Below are 13,205 nucleotides of genomic sequence, written 5' to 3'. Positions count from 1 at the left end.
CAAGTCATATTGCTGTTGCTTCATTTTGATGATTCAACTATTCAATTCAATTCAATTACACTTTATTGTTGAAATTTCTTCCAACATTTGACTTGCTATAAATCTAAAACTATAAATAAATAACAAATTATCAATCATTACAATAAACTATTTAATCTGAATCATACGTTAAGTGCAAAACCCAAACTTCTTGAAATGAGACATTTGTGAGTTTAGCATTAAACAGTAAAAATGCAAATGACGGCGTTAACGAGTGTTTACATGTACAACAAAACCCTGATAATGATCAAAAATCATCTATTCTATAACCCTGTTTTTAGGGTTTGCATGCAAAAACCCATATCACAAGAAAAAACACCTGAACGTAAACAGACAAGATAAAGGTGTTTACATGCTAAACAAAATCTAAATGTTAAGAGATTTAAAATGATTTAAATGACATTTCATGTCTTCTGGTGTACGATGTGCATGTAAACACACTTCATGATTGGCTAATGCTGTTTATGATTATTTTAATTAGGTTTAAAAAAGCTTATCACACCATTAGTTTCATATTATGAGCTGTAATTACTAACCAAATCGTGTTTTTTGCAGGCTGTTTAACAGCATTAGCACTATTTCAGTGGTTTATCTCATAACCGCCCTTGTTGATGGATTTACAGGGTGGGTGGAGCTTAAGTACTGCACTATAAACGTTGTTGCTGACTGATTTACAGAGTGAGGAGGGCCTATTATGTCCTACACTGTATTTAAAAAAACTGTTGCTTTTGATTGATTTGTGGAGTGGGTGGGGCTTGTAAAGTCCTGCACTATATTTTAACAATTGCTGTTTCTGAGTGAGGTGTGAAGTGGGCGGGGCTTACATTATTTTATAACTGCTATTTTAGAGTGACTTTTGGAGTAGGCGTGGCTTATGTAGTCATGCACTATATTTAAAAACTGCTGCCTTTGATTCATACCTGGGGTGGGCGGGGCTTATGCACTGCTGCACTATATTTCATTACTGCTGCTTTTGAGTGATGTGTGAAGTGGGCGGGGCTTATGGGTTCTTGCACTATTTGATCTTCCCTCCTGTGATCCCAGCAACCTGCGCAGCCGTGTTATCTCCAGTTTATACCTGCACAAAGACGCCACACTTGAGCATCACATGCCACCTAGAAAGTCATTTCCTTAATATCACAGGTGGGTGTTCAAATACCTGCCCAGGTGATTGTCCACATACTCCTTCAGCTCAGACACCTGCTCCTCTGCAACCGTTGCCCTTGTGATCAGCTGGGCGCGCTCCCTCTCTTGAACTTCCTGTTGGAATTTTACTGTGTTTACCAGAGCAATGATAGTAAAGCTGTTTTCATGGTTACATGTGGGGATATTTGTGTGTGTTTAGACAATATACTGCAATGTTTAATAGTTATCAGTTATGGTTAATTAACTTTAGTGGTTTCTTGCGGCAGGTATTTGGCCTACCATGGTGTCTACTACTAGTATCCCGGATCAACGTCATTATAAACCAATCAGATTTGATCTTGCTTGAATACGATCATTTTTTATGAACCAATCAGAGTTTTTGAACCAGTCAGAGTCCATCAGAGTTTTTGGCTTGAACCAACCATTTATGTTGGTTCCAGGACTAACTTGCTATTGGTTACCTGTGTGGAGTTGGTTATTTCTCTGATCTGCTTTTGAACATCATTCCCGGCATCTTGAGTTAGTCCAACCCTGTAGAATTTTTCAACAAAAATACATAAGCCAGTAAACAGTATTTTTACACATAACTCTGAATGATACTCACCTCTGAGAAGACTCTGTTGATAGAGCCATCTGAAATACCAAGCACATGATCAAGTCACAGAGCTAATCCATTAAATAACACACACACACACTCACACACACGCACACACACACACACACACACACAAACACACACCTGTTCTCGAGCCAGTTTCAGTTGGCTCTCCAGGCGAGCTTTGTCCTCTCTCAGTCTGTGTAGCTCTCTCTCGGTCTCTCCTCTCAGTTCTGTCCCAGCGGGACTGAAGTGGGCCTCAGGGGGTCCGGCCTCTAAAGTGTGTTCAGGGAGTGCCAGGATCTGCTCACGTTGCAGTCTGGGACACAGAGACATTACTTATCAGACCAAATCAGATATAGTGTGTGAGGGAGCAGGTTTCGCTTTAAAAGTATTTGTATTTTAGATTTAGCCTAGAATAATCATTTTACTGAGCATGTTTAATTTTCAAATAAAACTTCATTAGTATTTGATGACATTTTAGGTTAATTTCATAGTTGAAGCCACTATTAACTAAAACTAAACTTAAACCAAATTGTATAGGTCAAAAACTTGTGAATCCTGTGCTAAATGAACACATGTACTGTTAACTGTAAATAGTTTGTATTAAGAGCAACAGGTGCAAATCAGTGGATGTTCAAGCACCTGTAAGCAATGAGTAGTTGTTGATACGTGTTGCTCAGACTCTGTATGCGCTTGCGGTGCGTTCTGACGGCTTTAGTGAGCTGTTCCTCTCTGGAGCGATGGGATGTTTTCACCTCCTCCAGCATGGACTCAACAAACCCCTTCAACTTCTGTCCCAAATCACCATCACCGGCTGCAGTTACACACTCCTACAGCACATTACAGGACTCTTCTAACATCAGTTTGTTTGAAAATACATCAACTCAAGAAGCCACTATAAATATGTGTGTTAACCATACGTCTGTTGGCTTGTACACATACTGTAACGTCCTGAACGTAGCGTGTAAGTCGTGCCCTGTACTCTCTGTTGAGTTCCTTCAGATGATTTTGTAGTTTAGAGACCTCAGCCTCAGCCTCCTTCAGCTGATGTTGAGAAATAGTCAGTGTCTGCATGTAGAGGGAACAAATCAGCAGCTAGAAACACATATGTGACCCTGGAGCACAAAACCAGTCTTAAGTCGCTGGGGTATATTTGTAGCAATAGCCAAAAATAGATTGTTTGGGTCAAAATCATTAGGATATTAAGTAAAGGTCATGTTCCATGAAGATATATATTACAACTTCATTTTTGATTAGTAATATGCATTGCTAAGAACTTCATTTGGACAACTTTAAAGATGATTTTATCAATATTTAGATTTTTTTTTGCACCCTCAGATTCCTGATTTTTAAATAGTTGTATCTAAATATTGTCCGATCCTAACAAACCATACATCAATGGAAAGCTTAATTATTCAGCTTTCATATGATGCATAAATCTCAATTTCTCAAAAAACTGACACTTGTGACTGGTTTTGTGGTCCAGGGTCACATATACAGCATCTTCTGTGTGAATGAGTGATACTATACTGACTGCAGACTGCTGGGACAGCTCGTGTCGGGTGTTTTGAATGGCTCTCTTATTCTCCTGCTGTTCTCTCCCCATGGCCACACTATGAGAGAAAGATAAAACACACATATGTGCACACATCGGCTGACCTTCAGCGCCCACGCCTCATGACTAAACGAGCGAACACATGTATCAAAGCCTCCCCACTCATAAAGATAAAAGCTCCACCACATCACTCCTAATGCAGCAGGTGCACAGAGTTTGGTTTCACTCGGACAAACTTGGAGCAGACACCATTGTACCCTTTTCTGAGTGTGGCACTGACTCTGTGGTCATTTGTGATCAGATTTCGAGGGGAGGGTCTATGATTTTATGACTGTTATTTTAGTATTACAATATTATACAAAGTATATGCTATCATAGTATTTACCCATATTTTGAATTTATTTTTTAAGCTTATAAATATATAGCTTTTGTTATAATTCAGTCTTTATTTTCATTTTAGTTTTATTGTGTCATGTGCTCGTTATTTTTATTAGAGTTTTTTTTTTATATTTCTGTTTAGCTTTATTTATTTTTTTATGTCAGTTTTAGTTTTAGCAATTTTAGTACAGCTAGTTCCCAATGAATAATTTCTCATTTTCATTAAAAAATTTCCACCTAATATTTATATTTTATTTCAATTAACTATTTCAAACATCACTTACTATACCAACATGTTTATGAAACTCTAAAAGTGGGCAAGCAGCTGTTCGGTATATACAACAGATGTTTCCAATTCTCATTGTTATTTTAATTGAGCACCTGTTGTTTGCTGAACTTCAGGTGTGTGTGCTTCACATGATCTGTGTTGCTACATGTTGATATCAGACATACTGAAGATGTTCCTTGAAATCTTTTGCATCCTTTACAAATGTGCTTGCCAATCAATTTCAAAACCCTAGCGCAGTGTATGATTGACAGGCGAGCATTTGCTCTTTTGCTATCGTGGTCGTGTACACATGCACAAATGTGGTTTCAGTGATCACAAAACATTTTGGGCCCCATTTCACGAGTATTTAGTGCCGCCCACTAGTGTTTGGTAACCCAAGATGGGTCAAAATCTGAGCAGATGTCATGGTGTGTCTCACACTTTCTCCTCTAGCCGTCGTTGGTGCCCCTCGTAGCTTTTCCTCAGTTTTTCTAACTCGTCTCTCAGGTTATTCTGCACTCTCTGCATTGAAAAACAACATCACACATGTATAAAAAACACCATATTACAGAAAAATGATGGATAAGCTCATTACAACAACAAGAAATGTTATACTTGATAAATATATAGCGAATCTCTGCTTGATTATTTATCTATAAACTATATTATTGCCTGGATATTTATTAAAAGTAGGAAAAAAATAAGGGCATCCAGCTTTATCAGTTTATAAATACAGTACAGTCACATAAAGCAATATATCCTATATAGCAAATCTCATCAGCTTGACTGTTTATATTATCACAAAATGTAAAAATATTATTGTCCAGCTCTATATATATATAAAGTCAGATATCTAAGTACACCTTACGTCATCGGCATTCATACAGTATTTTGACATAAAGTGATATATGCTATGTAGTATATCTCAAGTATCTGATTGTTCATATTGTCGCAAAATGTAACTATATTATTGCCCAGCTTTATTCTGCTACATGCAACTATAAGGCATGAAGATTTTAAGATATTCTAAACATTAAATTCATGTAAATCTGCTTTGAAACTATGTGCATTGTGAAAAGCAATATACAACAATTAAGACATTGACTTGACTTGAAAAACTAGGGAATATATAATAATATACTGCTGATATTCTTACGTTTCTTTCCAGTTGGCTCTTGCTCTGTTCAAGCTCCTCTGGCTGTTAAAACAAACATCAAAAACACTTCAAGTTCATTAAGAAATAATGCTGTTCCCCTTTCATTTATAAGTGGATTTATAAAGGCAATCATTACTATTATCACATCACCCTGCGTCATATTTGCTTTCTGAAATCCAGTACTTGTTTCATACTAATTTTGGGGTGCTGATTCCACACTTTCTCACTAAATATGTTCATTCCATAGCATTTTTGCTTTCGATAACCATTTGTAAGGTGAAGAAGTCTTGTGTTATGCTTTAATCAGCAGAAAATCTCCAACAAAGACATCAGATTACAACTATTTATTCAATTCTCAGCCCATTTACACACGTATGAATGATTTTGAAGACATTATTTTATCCCTAACCCTGATTTCCACCTTTTCTGCTCCTTTGCAGATTCTAACATTCTACATTTTGAATACTTCTTTTTGACATTTGACTGCTTTTGTTATTTTGATAATTGCATTCAAGCTGATTCATATTGAGAATTCGAAAAACTGCGAGAAACTTGACGTGATGGAAACTCAGCATCATCAAATTAAGAAGGTAATATTAGACCTTTTTTTTCAAGATGCAAGGCTGTGTGATTGTTCATACATTCGGAGTGTGTTCAGCTTCAGAATTAAATTGAATTCAGTCCCTTCTAGAGCAACGCACATTACTCGAGGAAGTATCTGATGAGGATGAGCAGGTGTATGTGCGTCTCACCCTGACTCTGTTGTGGGACGTCCTGCTGAGCAGCGCTCGAACCCTCTCCACCTCCAGAGTGTGTCTGTGTGTGCGCTCTCTCTCCTGCAGGAGCGTGTCGTGTGTGTGTGCGAGGGCGAGCAGCTCGGCGCTGAGCTCCTCTGAGTGTGTGCGTTCTCTTTCATAAGCACCACTCAGCGACAGGAAGTTGCTCTTTAGCACGGCGTACTCTTCGGCCAGGTCACGCTCATTTCGCTCAATGACTTCTAAACGTGCCGATGCTGCCGACACTTCCTGTCTGAGCCGGTCACACTCTGTCTCAAGAGACGAGGCGGTGCCCTCCTGAGATAAAACCTGGGGATGAAAGCATTCAATAAATGTGTTAACCATTACTTTGCTCATCTGTGTGTATCGCACGCACTTACCATGTTTTTCAGTTTAAAGATCTCCGCTTCATACTGCTCTCTTATTTTATTAGCCTCAATCTGAACATCAACAAGGTCTTTTGAGATCTGAAACACATACGCATGAAATATGAACTAATGCATCAGACAGATCCCATATTTCCAGGTGCATTTCAGATCCTACCCTCAGTTTGTCTTCCTCACACTGGACCAGTTTGACTGACAGGTCGCTTTTTGACGCAGCCTGCTGGCCCAGTTTGTTCTGGGCTGAGTCTAGCTTACTAAACAGCACTTCATTTCGTTCCCGCAGCTGTACCTGTATAGAAATCACAACATTCAGTGTTTTGGTTAAGTGACCCCCAGTATATGTACATAAGTTTAAGATTTTATTTATAGTAAAATTATGAAAATGCATAAAATTAAATGGTTTTATGCACTACTGTTCAAAAGTTTGTGGTTGGTAAAAGTCTCTTCTGCTCACCAAGGCTGCATTTATTTGATTCAAAATACATTAAAAACAGCAATTCAACTGTGAAATAATAATTCAAATTAAATTAAATCGGTGTAATTTATTCTTGTAGCCAAAGCTGAATTTTCAGCATCATTAATCCTTCAGAAATCATTCTAATATGCTGATTTGCTGCTAAAAAAAAAAAAAATCTGATTATTATCAATGTTGAAAACAGTTTGCTGCTTCATTTTTGTGGAAACTATGATCGTTTTTATTTTTCAGGATTTATTGAGGAATAGAAAGTTCAAAAGAACAGCATTTATTTGATATAGAAATATTTTGTCTTTATACTGTCACTTTTAATCAATTTAATGCATCCATGCTGAATGAAGGTAATCATTTCTTAAATCAATCAATCAATCTTAGCCCAGACTTTTGAATGGTAGTGTATATATTTCTCAATTACCCTGATTAAAAACCCTGGCTTTTTACAACCCAATTATTTATAATGCATAAAAGAGAAATATGAATTTATATAAACTTTATAAACTGACATTATAATTGTTTAATAGCCTATTTTAACTACTATAATAAAAAATTGGTTAAACTTAAGTTAATTCCTTTCAGATGACAAGAAAATATCTTACATTTTCTTCAGTCAGAGAGCGAATTTGCTCCTGAAGTTGGTTAATTGAGCTCTGTTTATTCGTCGAGTCCATGTTCTGCAGCTGTCAGAGGTGTGTTATATCTGGTTTCTATAAACATGAGTCTCCATGGGCGTTCATAATGAACCTCACTCTCTGAGAAAGCTCCATTTGGCGTGTGAATCAAAGTAAACGATTCTTTCAGATGATTCAGTTGAATCATCAGAGTTGCTTAATTATTCAGATCCTGTTGATTAGACATGATTATATCAATCAACATTCGATGCTATTTCATGAACATGTTAAATATTAGAAATACTGAACACACTGAAAAAATATATATATATACAGAGATGTGCTGCATCTGCTCAACAAATGTTTTCTAAACAAATGAATCATTAACAACATCAAGTGTCAGCACAATATAAGACATATATATATATATATATATATATATATATATAGCCTGAGAAGCAGGCTATGGCCAAATCAGAAACAGCACTTCCATTGCCAGATCAGATCGGTTTTGTTGTGGAAACAGTTTTGCTGAATTGTTCTTTCTGTTTGGTAACTGAACCCCAGCAGCAGTAAACGTCTTTGTCCACTTTTATGGTTAAATACTAGTTCAAATTAATACTAAATTTATTAAACTCGAAATTCAAAATCGAAAACTAATGAAAGTGAAAATATAAGTCTGGCAATGCAATGTTTTGAATGAGTATAATGTTACGAGATGAAACATAGCTGCAACAAACTGAACTGAAATTACAATTAAACCCATTATCCATAAAACTTACCTCGAAAAAAAAAAATCCCCTTTTGAGACAAACTGGTGGGAAAAACGGCTAATCAGCGAAGATCAGGAACAAATAAAACACATTATGAATAATTAAAACGTCTTCCACAAAATACACAAAGCACTTGAACATTTAATTTTGAGAAAGGTAATGTAATTCACTCAATATGATTACGTAAACGTAGAAAAATTTATTAAAATGTATACAAGATATATGATACAAAGATAGCAGAACAAGTCTGGTCATTAAATAATTTGTAAATTGTACAAAATGACTTAAATATAATAGTCGCACGGCATTCTTGTAAAAAAACAAAAAAAAACACACATCACGTACGTAAGTGCATTCTGGGTATTCGCACACAAGCTACTCTACTTAAGGCAACCTGCAACGTGGCTTTAACAAAATCACACACCTATCAAAGACGTCCCATTTACTAGACTGGCAGTCCCATAGAAATATGGCACTTTTTTTTAAACCAAGACTCGAGCAGGCTTCTGTAGGCTAGTCGTGTGCGTTTTGTGTGCATTGAGAAAAGTATGCGATTTTCTCCAGTTATCTAGGACTTCCTAAGCAAGTCGTTCTCTCAATGATTGATGTTCTCATCTTCCTCCACCTCTTCATCATCCTCGGCAGCATGGGTGTTCGTCTCTCTGTAGACCAGACGGACTCCAGCAGCGTTCTGTAGCGCCTCCAGACTGCTTTGACTCACGTACAAGCTCAAGTTTATGCTGGGACGCGTTGATCTCAATTCCTCTATTTTACTCCAAGCCTAATACACATACAAAACAATATTTACTCAAAATTCTGGAAACAGATGTTAAAGAAATAGTTCATCCAAAAATGACAATACATTATTGACCCTCATGTCATTCCAAACAAGATAGTTTATAGCGACCAAATTTGTTATTCTCTAACTTTTGGGTCCATACAATAAATTTGTGTTAGGAACAGACTGAAATTTATGTTTTCAGACCTGCATAAAGTCTTCTGTTTTCCATAGAATAAGAAAAAAACAGCATTGAGAGGGATGTAAATGACATGAGGGCAAGTAAATAATGGTGAACACCATTCCTCCTGAGTATAGCATGGCTATGGTTTCTCTTGAATACTAAGGGGGCTTCCACACTGGCTAAGTTTTGTTGGAACAGTTCACATGAGAAACTGGTAATGTAAAAGCTGTCATTCGGACCCGGGAGTGCACAGCGGTATATCACATAACACACTATCACATTTCTATAATTCAAAACCGTTAAAAGATTGTTAGGCTGCATTAATTAGGTCAATCGGGAACACTTCCAAAAACACCCGATGTACTTGTTACATCATTAGAAGAATGGCATCTACTCTAATATTAGTCTGTTTCTTTATTATTCTGAGGTCACCGTAGCCACCCAGATCCAGACTGTGTCCAGATCAGATGGTGGATCAGCACCTAGAGATGACCTCTACAGCCCTGAACGTCAGCGGAGACCAGGACAACTAGATGAGCCCCAGAGACAGATCCCCAGTGAAGACCCTGTCTCCTAGACGGCCATCGGGACAAGACCACAGGAACCAGATGAGTCCTTTGCACAATCTGATTCTGCTGCAGCCTAGATTTTAACTGCTAATTTTGTCTGGCCAGAGGAGAATGACACTATTTCGACACACTATTTCCCCGTCTAAATACTGTAAAGCTGATATAAAGCCACCCAGTTTTATATCAAGCTGATGTAAAGCTGCTTTGTCACAATTTGCATTGTTAAAAGCGCTATACAAATAATATGGACTTGACTTGGACCAGAGCAATGCGTCTAGTGTGAAAGCGCCCTAAAACACAACATACCTGCTGAAAGTTGCCATGATGGCAGTAGTGCTCCACCAGGAACCCATACGCATCTCCAACACGCACCGCAGGGTCCAGATCCTTCTCTTCCAGCAGAGACTCACACACACGCACCGCTTCCACTGGATCCTCCTCATGCATCCTACACACACACAAATACATGTACAGATGTGACCCTGGACCACAAAAGCAGTCATAAGTAGCACAGGTATATTTGTAGCAGTAGCCAACAATACACTGTATGGGTCAAAATTATGGATTTTCCTTTTATGTCAAAAATCGTTAGGATATTAAGTAAAAATCTTGTTCCATGAAGATATTTTGTAAATTTCCTACAGTAAATTGATCAAAACTTAATTTTTGATTAGTAATATGCATTGCTAAGAACTTCATTTGGACAACTTTAAAGGTGATTTTCTCAATATTTGGACTTTTTTGCACCCTCAGATTTACAAATAGTTGTATCTCAACCAAATATTGTCCTATTCTAACAAATCATTCATCAACGGAAAGCTTGTTGAAAGGTTTTGTGGTCCAGGGTCACAAATGAAATAAAATAAAACAAAAATACTCCTTTTTCATCAGTACCTTCTTGCCTGAATGAATTTCTTGACGAGGCCGAGTCTGTGTGTCAGTATGAGGAGTTTGCTGTCAGCCTCGTGATCCTTTGCTTTAGTCAGACACTTGCACGCCTCCGTCAGAGCGCCATACGCCTTCTCATAATTCTGATAGTCGTCAATTTCCAACTGTGTGCATTCACAAAAATAGGGGTTCCAGAAATTGATTTTCACAGCAATGCCAAAGAAGAACCATTTTTGGTTCCTCAAAGAATCTTTCAGTGAACAGTTCTTAAAAGAACCATTCTTAGTGTGAAGAACATTTTAATAGTCTCTAAAGAACCTTTTACACTATAAAGAACCTTTTGTGGAATGGGAAGGTTCTATGGATGGTAAATGTTCTTCACGGAACCACTAATGCCAAGAAATGTATTTTTAACACTGAGTAAGATATTATTGCATGGTCAGTTTTCACAGTACCGTCGGACACACGTTCTCAGTACCTCAGCACAGGCCTCATAAAAGCCAGCGAGCAGATCGAGCGCACGTCCTTTTGTGTAGAAGCTGATGATGTTCTTCATGATCTCCGGGTCGTTCCTCCAGTCCAGTGACTGCAGGTAGTTGGCTGCCATCACGTAAATTTCCTTCTGTCTGGAAACACCTGCGAAAAACACTATTTTCTCGGTATCGCCGGATTTCAACAGCGCTCGCATCGCCTGTCAAAGATGAGAACAAGAACAGAGAAGAAAACTTGATATCTTTGCATTTAGACAAGCCTGGTGAAAACCTATTTCAGGATAAGTGAAGATATAAATAGGCAATAAATAAATATAAAATCGCTGGTGAAAACACATGCCTTTTTTTTCAGAACTAGTGTAGAAAATTGATGGGATAACCATCAATTCTATTGCTTGGCATCATTACACATAAATATCTGGCTGCAAATGCAGTGAATCAGAATCAAGTATTCACAAGAGCCATGTTATAAGATTACGTGAAATCTTTCTGTATGGGCAAAATGAAAGCGGTCATTGATTAGCCAATCAGCTGTTGGATTGTGCACAAGTCAAACCTTGATCTTGTTTCCAGCTTGTGTGTATTTTTTAGTGGCTAAGTGGTAGTTGCCCTGCCGCATGCAGCAGTCTGCGATTTTCTCCAGCAGCTCCTTTCTCCCGGCCTCAGACAGATGGGACGAGTCTTTTGGCACCGTCAGACTTTCGGCCAGATCTTCTGTGATGGTCAAACTCTGGTCCAAACACAACTGGAGCGCCTCATGGTACTACACACACAAATCCATATGCATACAGTTACGAAACACTGTTGTGATTTCTATGTAATTCTACTATTAGGGAATGACAACTATAAAGTTTTAATAATCATTCTAATAAAAACAGAATTAGACCACAACTATAATGATAATGACAAGAGGAACGATATGGCTGGCACAAATTTTCCCGCTGATGAATGATAAAAACATTGAAAGCCAATCAGAATCCATCTTGCTTCAAGAGATTGAGCATTTAAAGCAGCAGACAACAAAACTGCAGCTTGCACTTAAAATAAACAGAAAGTTATTGTGAGTTACAGTTATTGTTCTTGTTGTAAACTGCCTTTTTGTTCGGTTTGCATGCATGAATGTCATGAATATGAAATGATTGGCTGTATGAAAGCACATGGTGTGTTCACCTTTTTGGCAGCCACCAACAATTCCACAGCTTTCTGGTACTGAGCGTGTTTTATGAAGAAATCAGAGCAGCGTGTTAGTAGGGCAGGGTCACTGTTTTCATTCAGGTCCTCTGCGATCAGCTGCAGAGCTCCAAACTGCTCTGTGGCAAAAGCTAGCTCCAAAGCCTTAGACACATGACCTGCCTGGAAAGGTGGAATGAAGATGTCTTTTATAAGCGATCAGCACCACCTAGTGGTAAAGTTGTACGGTGCATAAACTTGTTTGGGTGTACCTTATGATAAAGCATAACAGCTCGGTCCATGTGCGTTCCTTTCTCTTCATAATACATTGCCGTGTCCATCATGTCCTCTGGATTACTAAGCAGTGCCAGATTCATGAGCTGCTCGTCCAAGTTATTCTCCTTACACAGTCGGATGGCGTTGTTATAGGCTTGTGCGCGTGTGTAGAAGTGCACCGATTGGCTGGTTTCATCCTGTCCCTCGTACTGCCGTGCAACGTGATAAGACGCTGCTCTGTTGCCCGTCTCATTGGCTATCTCACTCGCCTGTCAAATGTATAGATCATTGTGAAGCATTTGGTTCATTTTGTTTTGGACACAAAGAAAACTTCAATCAACACACCTTTTGAATGTTTCCTAGATAACAGTGCACGCGCACTTGAGACAGGTAGTCCTGAGCGAGGTCGTAGTAATGCAGCGCAGCCTCCATGTCTGATTGGCTCTCTAGATAATGACCCCACCACTTGTACAGTTCCCTGGCCAATCACACACCAGACATCAGAGAATATCAAAGCCATGTCAGACTGCAGTGACCAGAATCATGAATCAATAAATCAAACTCACTTGTCCTTCATTTTATTGATGTAGATCTCCAGCGAAAGATTGTCCTCCATCAGCATTCTCGGCACTTCAAACCGATGTGTGTCTGACTTCTCAAAACTATAGAATGGGACAGAAAAGAAAAGAGG

The 13,205-nt window shown here is 38.3% G+C and overlaps 2 protein-coding genes across 3 annotated transcripts in view; both read right to left on the bottom strand.

Annotated features, from left to right (window-relative positions):
* Nucleotides 1-990: 990 nt before the first annotated feature.
* LOC306865324 (coiled-coil domain-containing protein 78-like) lies at nt 991-7,445 on the bottom strand (the record flags this gene model as incomplete). The annotated part of the gene is made up of 14 exons (XM_079409870.1): nt 991-1,117; nt 1,199-1,299; nt 1,647-1,716; nt 1,790-1,818; nt 1,925-2,099; nt 2,426-2,613; nt 2,726-2,851; nt 3,318-3,396; nt 4,424-4,506; nt 5,141-5,182; nt 5,893-6,225; nt 6,297-6,383; nt 6,460-6,591; nt 7,374-7,445. The coding sequence occupies 14 exons, from the start codon at nt 7,443-7,445 to the stop codon at nt 991-993; spliced, it is 1,644 nt and encodes a 547-aa protein (XP_079265996.1).
* Nucleotides 7,446-8,281: 836 nt separating this feature from the next.
* LOC306864778 (intraflagellar transport protein 140 homolog) overlaps nt 8,282-13,205 on the bottom strand; it is a 29,892-nt gene continuing 24,968 nt past the window's right edge. Inside the window, exons 21-29 of one of the 2 annotated variants that reach the window (XM_079408997.1) lie at nt 13,081-13,176; nt 12,860-12,992; nt 12,511-12,783; nt 12,239-12,421; nt 11,625-11,831; nt 11,056-11,268; nt 10,584-10,741; nt 9,996-10,137; nt 8,282-8,939 (exon numbers count right to left, since the gene is read on the bottom strand). In XM_079408997.1, the coding sequence (XP_079265123.1) occupies nt 8,754-8,939; nt 9,996-10,137; nt 10,584-10,741; nt 11,056-11,268; nt 11,625-11,831; nt 12,239-12,421; nt 12,511-12,783; nt 12,860-12,992; nt 13,081-13,176 (1,591 nt within the window). In that variant the 3' untranslated portion in view covers nt 8,282-8,753. The remainder of the gene's footprint in view (nt 8,940-9,995; nt 10,138-10,583; nt 10,742-11,055; nt 11,269-11,624; nt 11,832-12,238; nt 12,422-12,510; nt 12,784-12,859; nt 12,993-13,080; nt 13,177-13,205) is intronic. The other variant, XM_079408996.1, reaches the window with a different exon arrangement.

The sequence above is a fragment of the Barbus barbus genome (assembly GCF_936440315.1).
Source record: "Barbus barbus genome assembly, chromosome: 46".
Lineage (NCBI taxonomy): Eukaryota > Metazoa > Chordata > Actinopteri > Cypriniformes > Cyprinidae > Barbus > Barbus barbus.
Note: the sequence above shows the minus strand (reverse complement) of the source record. Positions and strands in the feature narration are given on the sequence as shown.